The following is a 21,163-nucleotide window of genomic DNA, read 5'->3' as shown; positions in this document are numbered from 1 at the left end:
TTACCTCTTACTCTAGCCGGAGCTTTTATAGAACGGAAGTATAGTACTTTTGCTCGTCGGTCCGGTTGCCACGTCGAATATATTCTCAGCATTTTCGCCGATTATCCTGTTTGGATAATCCTTTTGATTAATAAAGTGCAAGAGCAGATTTTCTGTTCAGATATGGTAAGTGCTACTGTTGTTCACATCTGACCACCTAGCTACATAATTACGTTTGCCTAACAGCTAGGTTAAATTTGTGATTTGCTTCATGGGTTAGTTAGCTAGTTAGTCAGTAGTTAGTTACCAACTAACCAACTAGTTAGTTGGTTATTAACCAACTAGCCAACTAGTTAGTTAGTTTGTTGTCAACTAACCGACGATCTAGTTAACCAGTTAGTTAATTATTAACTACCCAACTAGTTAGCTGGTTAGGTAGTTAGTTACCTAGCTAGCTAGTTATCTCGCTAGCTGTCCTAACTAACCTAGGTTAGCTAATCTCGCTTTCTAGGTAGTTCATTAACCAGATGAAGGATAAATCGCCCATTAGCTAAATAAATACCATGTCTGTTAGGTGACCCAAAGTTCTGAGTTAAACTAGCTAACACTAGCTAGCTACCCAGATAGTTTAGTTAGGTTACCCATAATCGTAGTTATATAGTTAACTTAAATGTTGCTGGCTAGCTAAAGTAGTCGATATGTACTAGCTATACTATTCGATCATTTCCTATTTACATTAGCTACTTAACTACCCAGTTAACGTTACTGCGGGCTTATACAGTGTCTTATTAATAACATTACAGTGGAACTTTCTTGAGGCATGAACTAGCTAACCTAGCCATCTCTTATAATATCGTATTTAGTTAAAACTATCCCATGATTTTGAATGCATGGTGTAAACCATCTGAACTAGTTAGTTAACCTAGATAGCATATAACGTTGCCAGACGTGCAACGTTTATTCGCCTAATGCCGCAGTATTCCCTTTTAGGTGTCTGTTATTAACACCGTGGATACCTCGCACGAGGATATGATTGTAAGTATTTTCGGTTTTAACTGTTGGCACCTTTTTTTCTGCTTGATCCTCTGTTGTTACCCTAGCGATGTAGCTACATCATCACCTATTTATATTAAGATGAAACACAAACAACGTTCGTTGCCAGGCTAAGGCAAACCTAAGTAATTCGTTATACTCATGTTTCTCTTTAAGCACGATGCCCAAATGGATTACTACGGCACAAGACTGGCCACTTGCTCGTCCGATCGCTCTGTGAAGATCTTTGACGTAAAGAATGGCGGCCAGATCCTTGTGGCAGACCTGCGAGGGTAGAGAGGCGGTCTTAGTTTTGACTCTCCTTGTTAATACTTTACTTAGATTTTTAAATGTGTTTGGAGCTCTCTTCGTGTAGCTCTCGTTTTTCTAAAAAAGGCGGTTGAAATGAAAGACAAACAATACAGTCATTAGGTTGTTTTGGCTTACTGAAATATTGCTGCTTGATTTATCCACAAGCAACAGAAAACTGGAATGTGTAACACACATCTTTTGTTTCAGGTAGTCTGACCTATTCTGTCTGATGACACAAAATTCTTTCCTTCACTCAGTCCTATTTACTGTGTACGGTGGGAATAATGGGTGTTTGCTCTCTTCAGCACAACCCTCTTCACCGGTCAGTCTTTTACTGTTTCTCTTGTCAACTCTGGGCAGGCACGAAGGCCCTGTGTGGCAGGTGGCCTGGGCCCATCCCACCTATGGCAACATTCTGGCTTCCTGTTCCTATGACAGGAAAGTCGTCATATGGAAAGAGGAGAATGGGACATGGGATAAAATGTACAAGTACACAGGCCACAACTCCTCAGGTTCTTTCAATTGAAATTCCCTGTGTTTTTGGCTGATTTCAAATGATTACTTTTTGTGTGTTGTATTTGATAATAGGTTTCTGAAAATAAATAATACTTTTCTGGTTTCCTGTAGTGAACTCTATTTGCTGGGGACCCTATGACTTTGGCTTAATCCTGGCATGTGGGAGCTCTGATGGTGCCATTTCAATTCTAACCTACACTGGTGATGGGCAGTGGGATATCAAGAAGATTAATAACGCTCACACAGTGGGTATTCACTGCAAGCTGGGATTCATTTGAAAATTCCTATACACATGAGGACTCCACATAATTGTTATTTGCTGGGAAGCTCATATATAAAGGCCTACAAGTGCTGTTTGCCAAGAGATGCCAAAGAGATGTCAGCTTCAAGGCACTTTGAGAAATGTCCTGCATCTTTATTTCCACAAGTAAACCCTTCCTCCCTGCCGTCCCTGCCAGATTGGCTGTAATGCAGTAAGCTGGGCACCAGCTGTTGTTCCAGGCAGCCTCATAGACCAGCCAACAGGTCAGAAACCCAACTATGTCAAGAGATTTGTGTCTGGAGGCTGTGACAACTTGGTCAAGCTGTGGAAGTAAGTGATCGCCTCTGGTTTTATGTTTTCCTTTTGCATGTGCAGTCAAAAAGTATGATGATGGGTTGGCTGTGATCAAATCAATGCTTCACAATGTTGTATTTGTTCCAGTCTTTCTTGTAATCTTCAGCATGTGTAGTGCTGTGCAGTTGTGTGCTGTTCTGTGAATGAAGTGTGTAGTCATTACTGGTGATCTGATCCAGTGGATCGGATCCCAACCTTTTTGGCCAATACCCATTTTACTTTAAAGAGGATTTCAGTGCAAGATGGCCAACATTTGCTGCTAAATACTGAAAGAAGAAATGGAGAGAATGTGGAAGGTTAACAACAAGGTTGTCCCAGTGGCCCCGTGACCCTAAAATGGAGGAGTGGCTCTAGTTCAGTATAAAAGAGATCCCCTGAATATCAATCTCATTGCCGTACCCTCAAACTCCCAAGCCTCTGGTAGAAAGCCTGAGTCTGAGAGAATTTTTTTTAAGACGACCCACTGGAAGAGCAAGACAGAAATTGATTGAGTCACATTAATGTTTATTCAGATTTCCATGTTCTAGTAATGAATTTTTTTGCAAGTCATTTTCTGTTTTATTTCTGCTATTGTACATGTTTTGAGGAAGAGTAGACCTCCTTATGTGTTAAGGGCCATGGCACTTTAATGATATGGTATGCAAGAAGCCTTGTTTGTATAGTTTCTTCTGCTTCTGTGGGTTTTTATTTATTTATTTCCCTTTGCTGCTTCTTCTAAATGTTAACATAGTTTTTAAAACTGCTATTGAGTAGTTGTGCCATCCTATGAATAGATTGTACATGTTGACCTGAAGTGGTAGTGGGATATATTACGAAAACACTATATGAAGTAATTCATTGTTTCATACAGACTGAATTATAATGCATTATAACCTTTTTATTCTAAAACATCTTTACCATTAAAATATTTTTTCACCATGAGATATTGACAATTGCTTTAAGAATTACTGATCAAAATAATTTCACCTGAGTTGTGAATGATGCCACACTGCCTTTGCTATTCAAGTAATGAATTTTGTACTGAACTGCTGTTGACACTTTACTGATTCTCTTCTGTAGAGAAGAGGATGGCCAATGGAAAGAAGACCAGAAGCTCGAGGCCCATAGTGATTGGGTCAGAGATGTAGGCTGGGCCCCATCCATTGGCCTTCCCACCAGCTCCATTGCCAGCTGTTCTCAGGTAATGTGTGAGTTCAGTAATAACCAGAGACTATTACAGGAAAGACTGTCTAAGGGGACCCTAAGCAATAGTTGATCAGATCTTTTATAACACAAATTATAATGGAAGTCTATTAAATACATTAAACAACATTTTGTGGACCAGAATGTGGCCCAGTACGGCTTAGTTTTACATGCGCATCAGGGGTTCCCACGGCAACCCACTAACTTAAGTGCATGCCCCTGCAGGACGGAAGGGTGTTCATCTGGACGTGTGACGATCCCTCTGGAAACACGTGGACAACGAAACTGCTGCACAAATTCAACGATGTTGTTTGGCATGTGAGCTGGTCCATCACAGGCAACATCCTAGCGGTGTCTGGAGGGGATAACAAGGTAGGAAACAGCAGGTGCACTTATTTTGTGAATGCCTCAATTTCTGAAGATTTTTGCCAAAACAATAGCTGCAAGAGAATCTCCCTGAGCACAGCTTTGAATTATTTTGGTGATGAGTGATTATGAAGCTTATTTATGTTTCCATGTACAAAACTATAAAAATGAACTGGATTGCAGCTATATAAAAGGGGCACAAACAGAAAATTTGTTTGTCTCATGCTGAATAACTAGAGGTTTGGATTTTGTCTACTAAGTTCTATAGTGGTCTGGCATTTGAAAATGTTTGATCACCAGTGATCTTCTGATCTGGAACTGACCATTAATTACGGGCTTGAAGTCGTAAACTGTATATGACAACAGATGAACAAGGTGAATCTAATTAATACAGATTTTTGGGCGTGGATTGTAAAAATCGCACACCTCTGTACATTTTTAACCAAGCAGACTACATTTGGAGCATTAACAGTGAATTAATTAATATTGAAACCACCCTTTTGTACTTTGTAGCCTACCCTATCGTATGTTTTAAAATAGTTTATTTTCAATGATACATGTTTATCCAACATATTTACATTAGTTTCAACAAAAACAGTTCAGAAAAAAAGGATACAATTTAGGTGATGAAACCACAAAGAAGATCTGAAAGACTCATTGTTTCATGATCTTTTCAGGTAATGGATTGTTAAGGCGAGGTATAGGAGTAGGCTGTGCACAGGAAGTGATTGCTAAAGGGTTGGGCTGGACCAACCCTTTAGCAATCACATGTTTTTGGTTAAATCTAGATGCTCCCAGAACAAACAAGGGAGTACTTGAATAGGCTTCATTTTAATTTGACAAGATCTCTTCTACCAAAGCTCAAGTCATTTTCTAAGTAAAAACACTGAAATACAAAGTTTAAAAGTACATTTTACACACCATTTCTTGACTCCCATGCAATAAGAAGTACCAAGGTAGAAATGTTGTTTACATACACATGCAAAGCAAAACTATTGTAGGGTTGCAGTTTCTCAACTATTTAGAAGAATAGCTATTTAGAAGAAACCCAGGTTTCCCTAGTACTTTGGTTAACGACTGCATTTAGTTCAACTGCTAGGCCAGGGGCAGCAACCAGACAGACTCCCCTCTAGCTCTTCATCATTTAGATGAAGGTTCATGAATGGCTTTTGGCACTTTCAGTTCCACTGCTTTGTTCAAAATTTCAGGAACATTGTCAAGCATTTTATTCAAATGCGCTATTAGTGAGTATATTTGTGCACCAAAGCAAATTCATACTGTTGTAAAATCTGCAAAGTGTGCATTAAATGGAATGACCTAAATCAAAACAATTCTAATGCACTTTTAAAGGAGTAGCTTTCCTGAAGCTCTAAACGATTTAATTTATTTTATTTAGCGCACCATCCGGTCCCCCCACCAGAGCTTATGGAGGTGTTGCTTTCCAATGTGCTGTGCTTGTAATAAACATGAAATGCACTTTTCAGTTGACAAGTGGCAGCCCACAGAACTTTGGCCAAACACTGAACAAGTTTACTTTGTACATCAACTTATGGTGTTTTACTCTAATGTTATTAATGCTAATGTTACTAACTTTGATTGTATTAGCCGTTAAATAACAGGATAATAATTTGAGGAAAGCAACAGGTGCAAGCAAAAAGTTAATCAAGTTGAAGAAGAGCTCAAACTGAATAGAAAGTATTCTGAAACTGATGAATGCAGTGGTCTAGCATGCATCAAATAGACTGGTTATTGGCCATTTTGCAGCCATATAGGTGCTCGTAGTTGTAAATACAAGTCATCTGGTCTGTAAGTGACCTTCTCGGCACTCTTTGTTCCCAGCTGACCCTGTGGAAGGAGTCTGTGGATGGGCAGTGGGCCTGCATCAGTGACGTCAACAAAGGACAGGGGGCTGTGTCCTCCATCGCAGACGGCCAGCAAAATGAGCAGTGAGACCGGAGCTGGTGACCACCACCTCATGGAGACCCTGCCTTCATGTCTAGAGTTGGAATTCAGAGGTGAAGTTCAGAGGCAGGACTACTGAAGCCTCACTGAGACCACTGAGATTTTTCTACATTGCTGATTTGTCAGTGCCCCCAAAACATCCAATTAATGTTCAGTAAAAAAGCTAGGCCTAGCTAAAAGACATTGCATTTCAGTTGTTTTTTTAAGATGCCTTCCAAAAAGGTTTCTTTCCCTAAGATAAGTTAACTACATTTTTGTGGTTGCATTTGAGGGGCATGTGTGTAAAAGAAGATTCTAGCCAAAAATTCTGCAGACTGGCGATATGAAAGTTACAAACCTGGATTTTGTCTTTCAAGTGGCTTAGTACACATTTTGAATAAATTCATTCAGTGCCACTCAGATTAAAAAATAAATACATTTTTATAACTGAATGATTACTTTTTGTTGTTCTTTCACTTACTATTGTAATTTTTTTGAAAAGGCAAAGTGAATAATTTATGGTTTGAATGATCTCATATTATCTATTTATCTGAATATAAAGTCAAAGCAAATTCTATTTTAGTGACACTTAAGTAAAATGCCGTTAGGATCAAATCTTAGTAATTGTTCTAGACAGATGAGCACAAGTCATGTGTTATAAACATCAGGTCAAGCAGTACACGATATAGATCAGCTTTGTCACCAATTGCCACTGGGTGTATTTAACCTTTGTTCGTTTTCAGTCGTTCATTTAGACTGACCCTTTTCGAGGTAGCTTGATAGGGATACAGCTACACGTAATAATTCAGTGGAAAGTTTATAACAGTACCTTAAAACGGTATAGCATTTTCATTGTCCTTTCGCATCAACTCATTAAAACCGAAGAATAAAACTGATAATGAACACATATAAACAAAAGACATACGTTACACTGTTCAGGTCAGTAAATAGCACGGCGTAAACAATATCGTAATCAGAGTACATGGTACATAGAACAGTAAATAAACGATTGTAAAATCTGCAAAGTGTGCATTAAATGGAATCACCTAAATCAAAACAATACACGGCACATAGAACAGATTATACAATTATTAGTCTAATCTTGAAATTAAGACATTCAGACGCTTCTGATCGCATTTCATGTGTCCGTTTCATCCGGAGTTTGTTCGACTACCGGCGACTCCACGAGGCGCAGTTTTACACACTTTTGTCAAGCGCAGTGACATTAACAAGTGAGTCATTGCATCTCCGCCTCAGTAGCACCGAGTGCGTTCTGTTTGGAACCGGATTGGCGCGCGCCTTTCTTCCTCTAATGGACCGCTGCCTGGATACCAAAGCGCACTTTTGGTTTATTGCCACTGGAAATTTTTTATGGCTCACCTACTCGGGGAGCTGCAGCAGACGGGGTTTCTACTTTTGACCATTGGTCCCCTGTAATCGAAATTTCCAGTGCACTGGTCTCGACCTTTATTCAAGTAACTGTTTCGCCTTTCTCTCCACACGTCGCCAAAACTACGTTTGCCATGCCCATCTGGAGAAGAAATCTGAGTTTTTGCCTGCAGAAAATGCACGACGAGGGTAAGAGGCGTTTTCTTACTAGACTGTTACGTACGGTGAAACCCGAATATTCATGGGTATTAGGAGGTATAGCTACTTGTCTATGCAGTCTCCGCATGTGTGGTACGCGTTAAAATTCCCATAGATTGACCACAAGTGTCAATGTTTTGTTCCAGGTGCACGTGTGTAAATGTCGCATGTTTTTCCCGATGTTTGGAGTTTCTGCATTGTGTTGTGTTTATGCCCGAGCTAAGTAAAAACAACAAGCCTGACCTGACTTTTACAACTCGTTTATTGTAAGTTAAAGGGCTTACTTCGCAGGGTCCGAATTAATCCAGATGCTTTTTCTGCTGATACGATAATTGCGGTTTCTGACTCTTAGTGCGATGTGAAAAGCTTCATGTGCTGAGGCCATGTGATGGTTTATTCTTTTTTTTTTCCTGCGGAGATTTTTTACATTTTGACCTACGAGATTAACTTAAAACACAGTTGTCGTGCGTTGAATCAGTTCATTGTCTCATGGAAATGTATATCTTGCGCGGGCGACGAGCAGAGTATGCCAAACTTCTGTTTACCAGAGTACTTGCATTATTAGCATACGTTCAGCGTTTATTCTGTGCTACAGAAAACGATATGGTTCCTCCATGTTTTTCACTCTTGTTATGAACGTCAGTCTTTGGTACATTGCATGATAGGTTATTTGTATCTCTGTCTTTTAAAGTCCTATGATTGGTAGCCGAGTGTTTGGTAATCGTCAATAAGGAAAGGTCACATTTTTCCATACAGTATTTATGTTGGAAACATGCAAATTACATTTTGTACACAGCTGGCATAAAATGTTGATTTCAGTGAAAGTGGCTAAAATGAGAAACTGTTGACAGATGATATGATTTTGGGAGTAAGTTCACTGAGGTTCAGTTCACAGTTCTTGTGTTTGTGTGTGCATGCTGGGCCTTGAGAGATGCAGCTGTGTCCAACAAAAGCGGAAGGTTACTAATGATATCTTAAAACAGGTGTAGCAAACCAGGGAATACTTAACTAAATTTGCTCCTTATCTTTACCAGAGCAATTTTGTAATTAGATGCAAACTTAAGACTATATTTAACTTGAGACTATATTCATGTAATATTTTAGCTATGTGAATATGAATTATTCAAATTAGTTAAGTCTAACATCTTATCTTTTCTAATTCATAAAGATATAATAAGGATAAAGATGGCGGATGCCCCCAGCCAGCCTGCTCCCTTTTACTTAATTAAGTATTGCACATATAAGAGATAAAGCATGCAGTAGAAAGTAATGATTTGCCTCACAGGAGGCTAAAAGAACCATTCTGCATTCATTCCTGTTTGTGGACGACTGAGTTGTTCCGCAACATAAGCATGGAGATTACATTAAATGGAGGCCCTCAAGAGATTCACATTTTCTAAGTGATATTCACAGCGTGAGGGAGCCTGTTTCCTGAGGTCTGAAACGCCTTGGCTGGCTGAGCTGCAGTTTGCCGCGGAACTTTTAGTACAAAAATTCCTATCAGGCTCTGGGGTGGCGGCAAGATAATGCAGAGGATCCACCCAGCTGCAGACGAATGTTCCCGCCACTCTTATTCTCAGTTTGGGATTACTGAGAGTGGCAGGTCCCTCCTTGAAGTAGGCTTCTCTCAGATCGTGTGGAGACCTAATTCACGACCAGCTCCTCACAGACAGAGCCAAGCATCAGTCAGCCTTTTCAATTGTCCAGTTGAGAAACCTTTGCTGTAGGGCTGTACAATTGACAAAAACAATACTTGCTATTATGATGAAAGACCTTTCAGAGATGAAAACCTTGCTGTGAATAATGCATTTCAATACACAGTGGCACTGTCTTGCACAAAAATCTTTAATTTGTGCAAATTTGTGATTTGACTGCAATAACATTAGGGATTTTAGCACTACAGTGCAAAAAAACCCCCAAAAAACGTTTTAATCTGTAATGCTTTTAAGACAGAAATGCTTCCTTGAGATGCAGTGGTGAAGATACCAAGCAGAACACATTTAGCTATTATGCTATCTGCAGAGACCAAAATGTCAATTTGAATGAATATTTATTAAAATTGTACATGGTAATATTTTCACCATCCCAAGTTAATGCTTTATGACTCATCTAGGTTTTTACAAAAATTATACTTTATATGAAGAAGGGATTATGTGAAGCAATGTTCTGACTATGGCAACTTTAGCAAGCTGCTTTCCTGTTCCACATCTGCCACAGAAATGCTTCCGATTTGTTAGAATGCATGAACCCCAGTGACTTGCCAGATTCACAAAACATTATCAGGCACTGTGTTCCTCCTCCAGCCTTACTGGCCTGCCCGTGTTCTCTGTCATGCATATACTAAAGACCAGCACCTGTTCTGCACTCCTGCTTTGCATATTCCAATCAATCTATAGACTGAGAGGCCTCTCTCTGGGTGGTTGGTCCTGGCAAGGTCTTGCCAAGTTGTTTGTGTGGTCCATACCATACCTCTCCCCGCTTGACTAGCTTGCCTTTGACCCAGTTGTTATCTCTACCCTGGGTCTCTCTGCCCTTTGACATATCTCTTTGTTGTGCTTTGGACCAGTGCCTGTATGATGCTTCCCATGGCTGTCTCTTTTCTGCAGCATATCCATCTCTATACCTGGTTGTTACAAACTATTTGAGAATGCATTGGTTAGGGTATGCAGACATTTCCCAGAAAACAATAAAGGTTTGGTTGATTTGTCCTTTGGTGAATGGTAATATTTGTAATTTCTTGATTCTGAATCTTATAATTTATTAGGGGAGCCTTTCATAAATAATACACTTGCAGGGAATCCAGTCTCTGCAAAAGCTAGCTAATTGTGCTGCAGTACAATTACTTTAAAAGGCTGTTAATGTACGTTAGTATAAATCATCAAGTCTTCAAACTGCACCTTGAATTCAGTAAACTTTCAGGAAGGTTTGAACTTGCATGTATATGTAAAAAAATACTACATACAAAAAAATCTGATGTTTTAAATCTGTTCTGTTTTTGTAATTGTTCCTGTTGTGAATGGGCTAATGTATATTTGTTTACTCTTAGTTGTTTTAAGCAGTTGTCAGTTGCCATAATAGGCCACACCTATAATTAGGGCTAGGTGTGACCAGATTAGAGTTCTTGTAATTGCTTTTGGCTTTGTCTTTGCATAGCCTTGATGAAGCCTATTGACTGAAACAGTTGCTTCTCTGGTTTTATCTTCACCCTGTTTACTTTACACTGGAGCACTATAAAATAAAAAATATATCTTTTGAAATCTTTTAAAATGTTTGAGATATTGTTACATACTTTGTACTTTGTTTTGGTGAGTGAGTTGCCAATTTGTTTGTTTGTTTTTCTATAAGTTACTGTACATTCAAATTCTTCCCACCAAAGGGAACCACCATTATTGTATTTTTAGAATGGTGTGGAATGGCAGGGATTGTGCATGTCACCAAAGTGCAGTCATATCAACCATTGTTTATGCCTTGCACAATTCAGACAATTCCACTCAACCTCAACACAGAATCAGCAGAGCTAATTCCATGTGGTTATTTAGCCTAAATGTTGTCTGATTCCTAACAAGTATATTTCAGTTATTTTTAATCAGACCATTTAGGGTGGGTTTGAAAAACATGGCAAAAATTTTAAATGATCCTTTGCCGCTGGTACCTGTCTCCCCAGAAAGCAGCTAGCTGGTCATAACTTACCCAAGGCATGTGCTATAAGCATTAATCACAACCCAATTAATTTGTCATATGTTCTTATGCTTTGTTTGGAAACAGCAACAAAGATCCTGAATCTCCATCACTGGGTTAATGAATCTTACACACCTGTGAAAGGATAGACTCACTCGGCATTTAATATTTGCTGTTACAAAGAAATATGTTAGAGTTGCCTTTGTGGTGTTTGTTTATTTCATTGGGCTGGACTTCCCTTTGACAAACAAACAACAAATATCAGCCAACTCTAATAGCAATGGATTCAGTTGAATATGGTGGTAACTGGACACTACACTAACTTCAAGCTTCAGAGTACAGAGACTGGGATGCCTTTGTGATCCAATATCTTGCCTTTCTCCATTCTCATTAAAGTTCTTTTTCCATGTTTGATTCCCTTAGCTGGTTTATAAAACATTAGTGTGTTTTAAGACATTTCTTTAGATACTGTTAAAGTAGTCCACACCAGGGAAGTATTCTGGATCATTTAGACAGCATTTCTTATCAATTTCAGAGATATGATAGTGTCCTATTTGCATAATCTCATTTGGTGCCGCACTTAACAGAATCTCTTCTCTGCAAATCTGCCTAATAAACCAGTTCATCATCAGTTTCCACAATCAACATCAATAGCAGAAGACATTTGTTATGTTTTATTATTATATCCTTTTGCAGATGATATTTTTGGCTGGAAGATATGGCATGTTATTGCCTTGTGTCAAGAGGTCTTCGGATGATGGCAGTCTCGCCCCCCATCTCGCCACCATCTCGCCACCATCTCGCCTTGGTCTTGCCCCGGTCTCACCCGGGAGTGACATGAGCAGATCTCTTCAGCTTTCATCCCCCAGTTGTGCTCGAGTTGCTGTTCAAGTAATAATCACTGAACACTTCATGCTCTCTGGGGGGATTCTGATGCCTACAGGACCTCTCTGGACTGTGCAGAGACCATAAATGAAGACGTGCCAGCCTTAATCTTTTGCATTTGAATAGGCGTTGAAATCCAGTGAGGATCAGCACTATCCCTAAGTCTGGTTGAGGAGACAAGATCCTGAAGTAATGAACTCACCCCAAAGGCTGCCATCGTGAAATTGCTGTCAGGCTGGTTAAGCATTTGAGCAGATTACATTATTTGTAGAGGTATAATTAACTGCTGAAAGGGAAGAGCAGTCACATGGAAATGAATATATATTCATGGTGCTTCTAAAAGATTATTGCATGATTATTTCTGGAAGGTTATAAGAATGGCTAAACAGCTCACATTGAAGTCTTGCGAGGCATCAGAAATTTCTTACCTTAAGAGCACTTTGGACTGAAAGATAATTTGGATTTGTTTTATGTTTGCAATATTACTGTAATGTAGTGAATCTGTAAAACTTTATGTAATGAAAGCATCCTTTTGTTTTACGTAGGGTTGATTGTGTCTCTGTGTGTGTTTGTGTGTGTACGTTTGTGTGTGTGTGTGTGTGTGTGTGTGTGTGTGTCTCTGTCTGTCTGTCTGTCTGTGAGCTCATGCGAATGCATGCAGCCAGGTGTACTGGGCCAAATATAAAAGCCTGAATACTGAAAGGGTTGTGCCCACTCCAGACATATTTATCAAGCACTGAGCATCCAGGGGAATGTGTTCATTTTCAGCAGTTATCTCTTTTCCTTTCTGGACAGTCAACTATAATGTCCTGATTTGAAGACCAGAGTGTACAACATGTGATATGCGAGCCCATGTTGTTTGTGAGGGCAGTACTGCTTATTTAGGTGGCTCCCTCAAATTGTTAGTTCCATTATTTGATGACTCACCACAGCGGAGAAAGTCTTAACACCTTCTTTCTGTCCTCTGTCTCCCTTGAGCTTATCTTTTTTCAAAGCTGAGTCATTGACACATCATTGTGTCTTATGTCATCCAGCCCAGTGGGGAAAACAGGGGCTGTGTTTTAATGCGTCACATCAAATGTCTTGTGACAGTGGGTGCTGTTCACTATGACTCGTGAGATCAGTGATGCTGACGTGAGACCCGTGATGCTCAGGTGAGACCAGTGATGCTGATGTTTGCGAGCCATGATGCCTTCAGACTAATGCTAGACAGGCTGGTCTTTTGTAACACTTCACCAGCAGGGGGTCTTGACCAGCAGTGACCTGTAAATGATGAATGCGACACAGCACGGTGGTATCCCAGCATCCTGCATGCTTAATCTGAGTGCCAGGATCGAGACAGTCACAGAGAGAAGCACATTTTAGTATGCATCACTTCTACACTCTGGTTTATATAAGACCAGCAGTGTATATCTGTCTATATCTGTATATCCCAGAATGTACATTTCTTGGAAAGGACCTAAACTGCTAAACTTTGCTGCTTTGCTGATTTCATTGCAGAAGAAGGACCAGCACCCACATTTAGCTGTTACATTACCACACGGTGAAGTGCATGTTCTATGCCTCTTCATGCTCCAGCACTGCCCAGTTATTCATTGCAAACCACAGCAAAAAAGATGAGGACGTGCCAGAGTTTGGCACATCTTGGTTCTACGGCTTGATGTATTCAACTCTGTTTATGTTCTGGTGGACACGCTCATTTGTCTTGGTGCTCTCTCAGCTGTACTCAGTGAGCTTGGCAGCAGGGCTGAGCCTGGCGTCCCCAGCAACCAATCACCAGCTCCCAAGACAGAGGGTGTCCAGGGGAGAAAATGAACATCCCCACAACTGAATTTATGGACAATCAATGGCTCTGATTCTGTTCTATCTGACTCTCTCTGTTTCTCGCTCTCTGACTTTCTCTGTCTTCTTCTTCTTCTTCTTCTTCTTCTTCTTCTTCTTCTTCTCTCTCTCTCTCTCTCTCTCTCTCTCTCTCTCTCTCTTTCGCTGTCACTCTCTTTTTTGCTGATTTGCTCAACTTATTTTCTCACTCACTCACTCAAGCATGAACCTTGCATTCCAATGGCTACATTGCTACTCAAACCGAGCTGTCTGAATTAGGCTTAGGTTGCCGCATGCTAAGTGCAAAGAAAAAGCTGCGTAGAACGTATTAGGCCGTTTTGTTAATTTTACAAATAATCTTTTATTTGTGAAACATTAGAGGTTGCCAAGGAACATACAAGGGCCTTCAAATTTCAGTTTAAATTAAGAAATGCCACCCAGAAGTGTCTACACTCATTTAGGTGAAACCTGAAACTACCATAAAGGCTTAACATACCATACTGCATTCTGGAAAACATTTGATTTATTCCGATTTGTTTCTGCCACAGATGGGGTAGATGAATTCATCTGCTTCTCCCATATTTGCTTTTACTCTAAAAGCCCCCCATTATTTAATTATAGTGTTGAGCCCTAATGTGTTTTAAGTTATATAGTTTTTCAGGTATTAAACAAAAGTCTTCTACTAATTTTATACGGTACAGTAGAAAAGGGTAATTCTTTGATCAGTTAGTCCCTTCTCCCTAATATTGCTTCATATTTAGAATAGGTTAGCGTATTACAATTATTAACAATATAAATGATCTAAATAGATATTTATAAGAACTTTCAATTAAATCTGGAACAACTCTATAAGTAGACATGACACACAAAGCTAATTCAGTTTTTATGCTCTCTCGGTGAATAGGCCTACAATACACTCATCAGTTCTTACATTCCAGTAATGATCGAATCCAGTAATATTGGATGGCTCATTAGAATCAGCAAATGAATAATCTTTTGCATCACTTACTGTGGTTTTCCCCTGAGGCAGAATTAGGGGTTGGTTTTTGGAGCAAACTCGTGAGCTACTTTGTTCTTGCCACCAAGAAAAGTAGTCACTCTAACTTAAAGCATCCAGACAAAAACAGTCTCAAAGTGATATACTATGATGTGTTATGATGTTTATGCCCAGTAATTATAAAGGTAGTTGCTCTGTGAATGCTGAGGAACCATCCAGATATCCAGATATCCGATAGTTTGCCACAGTGCAGCTTTGCAAGCCATACATAGCTTACTCTCGTTCCTCTGCAGTTTTCAGTATAATGTTTCTGTCTCATAGGAAGTTCAGACATTCACTGAAGGCCATGCTTTCCCCTTTCCTGTATATAAGTTCTCATTTAAGATAGGGTCCTACCTCTTTGATCCCTGCCTCTTTGGTAGAGTCGTAACCCTTTGATCCAGGTTACCATGGGATGTAACAAGATGTCCACCTCAGCTGAATCTCAACATCTTAATTATGTCAGTTTAGCCCCAAACCACCATGGCTCTGTTGTCACACATTCTGACCAGTACTAAGAGAGACTGATCAACTACTTCACATGCATGTCTAATCTACTGCATGAGCAGTAGTGTAGCATGTGGCTAATCTTCACCGAGAGAAGTTGAGTTTGAGAAATTATTGCAGCAACTGTCAGGAAAGCACCATAGTCACAAAGCATGAGGGCAGTGATGCTCAAGCCCTGTTGTAGGGGTGCCCTGCTCTGTGCAGTAGAGTGATTTCCACTGGCCACACGCCAATGATTATGCCCAGTGGCTAAGGCACCATGTGCTAACTGGCTGAGTCAGGGATACCAACCAGGATTTGAGACTGAGGTGCAGTGCTCAGGGAAACCATGGCTTGTCAGCACTTCAAGCAGTCTCTGTCCATTCCAAAAAATAAATATATATATAAATAAATATTCCTCCTGCCCACCCCTGCTTTGCTGGATTCAGCCCACAGCCACACTTGCTGCCTGCATTTCCTCGGATGGAGATTGTGAGTCATGGAGCACCTGTAGGTGGAGCTCATCAAGTGGAGCTCATCAGGTGGAGCCAGTGAGTAAAGGAGGGCCTGCACTGCTACGGTTCGCTGGTATGGTGGAGTTTGGGGGGGGAGGGTATTCGTCAGAAGCTGCTATTTTTGATTTTTGATCTTTCTAATGGGGTTGGACATTAAAGGGATATACAGGGCAGGATGAGGTGGCAATCCACTCTCCCTTGGAGTGGAGGATGAGAATTGAAGATGAAAATCTGAGCACAAGCTTCTAATCCTTTCTCTGTCCACTCTGAACCTCCTTCTGGAAGTGCAACGGAGGCAGGATGGTGAACTATGCAAATAATAAGAACTAAGGTGGAGTTCAGGGCATTTAGAAGTGAGAATACTTGCACTGGCAAGATTTTTTTAAATAAATATTTTAGCAGGGATTAGACACTTAGATTATATATTTTGGATTTTATTATATTTGATAATTATTTGATCTTGCGTTTCCCTTTTGTTAGAACAGGATTATGTTAAAATCCGAAATACAAAAGAACTATAATCACACTATCCACTATTGTGAAATGAAGCAGGACCATCTAACACACAGCAGATCTGCATTAACTGCCAGAATACACTAACAAACCTCAGTCAGTGCATTGCACACAAATGTCACCATCCCAGATTTTAAAGATCAGTATACACATTACGGGGACAGATGTTGATTGTAGTCTGGATTTCTGTAATCAATAGTACTTGTTTGAAACAGCTGTTTGTCATTGTGTGAGCTATTGATCATATTCCACTCTGGCTCTGAGTGCTCCCCACTGCTCACTTGGGGAAATTTCTCTGCAGCAATTTTGGTCCTCTATTCAGAAAGCTCAGAGATGAAGTGAGTGCAGGGATCGGACTTTCTTTACCGTTCCATAAACGGTTATCCTTTTGATTCTTGCGCTTTTTGTAATTTGCACCACGTAGACTATTTGACTGTCTCGTTGAGGCTTTGCTGCGAGGGGGCCTGGCTTACCAATTATTTGCAAGAATCACGGATAGTTACCTTTTCACCAATGGGCTTTTTGAGGTCGACAGAAACCAGTAAATGCTGAACGGTACTTTCAGCAGGCCAGCCCAATCAATTCAGTAAGAACTTTGCCATGCTACACTCCAACCCTTTAAAGAATAAGTTTTCTGAAGAAGCTGCTCAATTACGACGCACCACTCAAACTGTGTTCTTATGCGTTCTCTCAAAGCACTGCAAGAGGGTCGGTGAAAAGACGGAATTACACTGCCTGGCCAAAAAAAAGGTCACACATTCTAATATTTTGTTGGACTGCCTTTAGCTTTGATTACAGCACATATTCGCTGTAGCATCATTTCCACAAGCTTCTGCAATGTCACAACATTTATTTCTCTCTAGTGTTGCATTATTTTTTCCCCAAGATCTTGTATTGATGATGGGCGATTTGGACCACTGTGCAAAGTCTTCTCCAGCACATCCCAAAGATTCTCAATGGGGTTCAGGTCTGGACTCTGTGGTGGCCAATCCATGTGTGAAAATGATGTCTCATGCTCCCTAAACCACTCTTTCATAATTTGAGCCCGATGAATCCTGGCATTGTCATCTTAGAATATGCCAGTGCCATCAGGGAAGAAAAAATCCATTGATGGAATAACCTGATTGTTCAGTATATTCAGGTAATCAGCTGACCTCATTCTTTGGGCATATAACCTTTTTAAACCTAGACCTGACCAACTGCAGCAACCCCAGATCATAGCACTGCCCCCACAGGCTTGTCCGGTAGGCACTAGGCATAATGGGTGCATCATTTCAGCCGCCTCTTTTCTTACCCTGATGCGTCCATCACTCTGGAACAGGGTAAATCTGGACTCATCAGACCACATGACCTTCTTCCATTGCTCCAGAGTCCAATCTTTATGCTCCCTAGCAAACTGAAGCCATTTTTGCTTTGCTACTGTTGTTTTTCTATGATTTGATTTCATCACACGTTTAAGTGATTGCTGATCACGATCATTCAAGATTTTTTTCCGACTACATTCCTTCCTTGAAGATGATGTTTCCCCACTGTCCTTCCACTTTTTAATAATGCATTGCACAGTTTTTAACCCGATTTTAGTAGTTTCAGCAATCTCCTTAGATGTTTTCCCTGCTTGATGCGTGCCAATAATTTGACCCTTCTGAAACAGATTAACATCTTTTCCATGACCACAGTATGTGCCTTTTCGACATGGTTGTTTAAAAAATGAGAAGATACTCACTGCATCAGTTAGGGTTAAATAACTTGTCGCCAGCTGAAACATAATCACCCATGCAATAATTATCCAATGGGAGGCTCTTACCTATTTGCTTAGTTAAATCCAGGTGGTGACCTTTTTTTTGGACAGGCAGTGTATATTGCAGTGTATTTATTCCTCACCACTTTTTGTCATTCCAATAAGGTGGTGTTTGAAAAATCGGCCTTTTTATATCAAACGGCTACCTAATACTCGCTATTCCCTTGGCGATCAAAACTCGATGGGTTAACTGAATGTGTAGTCTGCGCTCAGAAATTATTAATATGTGAATGAAGAACACTGACAATTAACCACATCTAAAATGGCTGCTAAATGGTAATAAATGTTGCTCTGTCCATTCTGCATCCTGTGATTGCGGGAGTCTGAACTCGGTATTCCACATTAGTTTTTGCCTTCGGCATCGTGTTTTATAAGCTGCAAGCAAAGCAGCGTTTAGCTATTGTGCTGCTTTCAAACGGAACCAATCGTCAAAGGATATTAGAAGAGACCCGACACCAGATGTTTTTAAATCTAAACTAAAAAAATTCTTATTTGGCCAGGACATCGGCTCAGGTTAAACACCTCTGATCGTGTTGCACTTTTATTTATTTTTATTTTTAATATATTCTATATTCTTTATTTTCGTATTTTATCTGAACACTTTATGATTTTTAGATTTTTTAGCGTTTCAAATATTTTATTAATCATGTTTATTTTAATTTTCTTTATTTATTTACATTTTTTCCACTTCATTTCGTTAACGTTACTTTTCTATTTAAATCAACTATATTTAACTTTATTTTAATAAATTGATTTTGTAACAATATCCTTTGTATTTTTGGCAGAAATCTTGCCGAGAGTGTTGGGTCTTGGCATGCAATAAGATTTATTATTCTTCTATATCTATGTGAAGCATTTTGAACTGCCACTGTGTTTAAAAAATGCTATACAAATAAACTTACCTTGCTTTACAATAACAACCAAAATACTTTCCATCTGGTTAGATCGTGAAATAACTATAAAAGGATTCATTTTAATTATTTGGATTGACAGGTTAGTCGTTGTGCTAAATTCTAGCAGCGATTTGACTCGGTGTCCAGGCACCGCTCTGCTGTCTGCGCCGCCCGTGCAGCGTTTGGCCGCGTTCCCTCTCACCTGCGTTATCACGCTTGGTTGGCGCTGGACCCCGTGCACCCTGAATCTCACCGACTACGTGTTAGTCCACGGGCCTCTACCGGCTTGCTGTCGGTCACGATGTTACCGGTCCAGCAAATCCAGCGACGTTCTCGCAGGCTGCGAATTAGAGTTGCTGTCTGCGATGGGAGCGTATTGCGACCCAGATGTCCTGCATTGGTTTTGGTTAGCTAATGATATGCAGCATATGATATGAATATGAATAGAACAGTAAGGACAACATGCATGTTACTGTCTATTATGAGTGAGACATGGTCCTGTCGGTTTCTCTCTTGTTCAAATAGACACAATATCAAAACCTTTTTCAACAAGATCCCTGCTATATTTTGTAGTTGTGATATTTCTTCTAATGTCCAGAGCAGGGATCTTGAATAATTATGGAGCCTGATTGTCCAATTCTTTTTTATGTGAGTCACACAAAACACACAAACAAATGTGTTTTTTTAATAAATGATTATTAATTTATTTAAATGTCATAATCCTATTTGTTAGTGTCGATTGGCCAGATTTACTCTGTTTCTGATTATGATCTGCTCCTGTTGTGATTGATGGCTGTGTCGGATGCATTTGACAAAAAGATAGAAGAAACATGAAAACATGAGTTGAAAAAGAGATTGTTAGGATGATTGCTGATTGTTATCTCTGCAGCTGTCTCTTTGATCTGTGCAATTGGTGCATATTAGTCAGGAGCTCAGCAGTGTTGTGTTGGTTTAATGCTGCTGTTCTGCTGGAAACAAATGATACAAGTATTCTCTATAATGTCACTGACTAGTGAGTTGTTCACTATATTGTAAAACTACCATTTTAAGTAAAGTGTGCTAAAATTCCTGTGGTAAGTTAGAACAGAAGCAGTTTGTAGTGCAGATGTATGTTTACATGTTTTACAGGTGCACACAAAATCTGTTGTCTGCATTATATACCAGCACTACTTATTCATCTGTCAATCCAAGCTACATTCTCCATTCCACTTTTCTGTGCCACTCAGCATGTGAACAGCATGCTTCTTTTAAAACAGGCCCAAACCCATTATATTGATGGGTCATGATAGCATGGCAAAGAGGTTGAGAGAAATTCAGTCATCTGAGCACATTTTGTTCCCTGTTCCCAGTTCTTGTGTTTTGGTGGACTGCCACAGCATACACCAGCCTGATCACATCTTTTCTTTTCCTTAACAGAAAGATGCCATGTGAAATCACGCAGTCACAGGTGTTGGAGGCTTCTTTCTCGGGCTCCTTTTTTAAACAGCATGTGACTGGGTTATTGTTGCTTTTTGTGTTTTAGTTTAATGAGCTATAATTCCATTAAAATCTTAACTGTATTATCACAGATTATATATATATATATATATATATATATATATATATATATATATATATATATTACAGAATTTCATGAATTATTTTATAAAGTACCTGTTCTGCAATTCCAAACCACTATTTCTTGTGAATAGATAAATTGCAGAAATCCATTTCATTTGCACTTAGAAATGCTCTTTGAGGATTATATTTACCCTTTGTCTAAAAAAATCTAAATCTCTTTGGATTTCTCTTAAACACAATTCTCTTAAATCTTAAAGAAAAATAAAGTTAAGAAAGAGGTTTAGGATCAAATGCTATATGTGGATCAGAAGCCTTGACTGAAAGAAAGCAACAAAACTATCAGCAAGCTTTTCACTAGCAGACATTCCATATCACACTTCAGCTATTTTCATGCCATGAGGTGTTAATGAAACTTCTGGGAACCGAAAAATAGAGTCAAGGTAATGT

General features: G+C 39.6%; 1 protein-coding gene across 1 annotated transcript; it reads left to right on the top strand.

Annotated features, from left to right (window-relative positions):
• The first annotated feature begins 28 nt into the window (after positions 1-28).
• Positions 29-6,396, top strand: sec13 (SEC13 homolog, nuclear pore and COPII coat complex component). The gene is made up of 9 exons (XM_027020211.2): positions 29-165; positions 970-1,014; positions 1,189-1,304; positions 1,684-1,835; positions 1,951-2,084; positions 2,298-2,431; positions 3,515-3,635; positions 3,863-4,009; positions 5,843-6,396. The coding sequence occupies exons 1-9, from the start codon at positions 163-165 to the stop codon at positions 5,951-5,953; spliced, it is 963 nt and encodes a 320-aa protein (XP_026876012.2). The 5' UTR covers positions 29-162; the 3' UTR covers positions 5,954-6,396.
• The last annotated feature ends 14,767 nt before the right edge of the window (positions 6,397-21,163 follow it).

The sequence above is a fragment of the Electrophorus electricus genome, chromosome 20 (assembly GCF_013358815.1).
Source record: "Electrophorus electricus isolate fEleEle1 chromosome 20, fEleEle1.pri, whole genome shotgun sequence".
Lineage (NCBI taxonomy): Eukaryota > Metazoa > Chordata > Actinopteri > Gymnotiformes > Gymnotidae > Electrophorus > Electrophorus electricus.
The sequence above is the reverse complement of the archived record's forward strand: the minus strand, read 5'-3'. Positions and strand labels throughout refer to the sequence as shown.

Bases quoted from the DNA above. Each gene is read 5' to 3' on its own strand.
- sec13 (XM_027020211.2), top strand. The intron at 1,836-1,950 runs GTTCTTTCAATT...GGTTTCCTGTAG, and splicing joins CACAGGCCACAACTCCTCAG to TGAACTCTATTTGCTGGGGA. The intron at 4,010-5,842 runs GTAGGAAACAGC...CTTTGTTCCCAG, and splicing joins TGTCTGGAGGGGATAACAAG to CTGACCCTGTGGAAGGAGTC.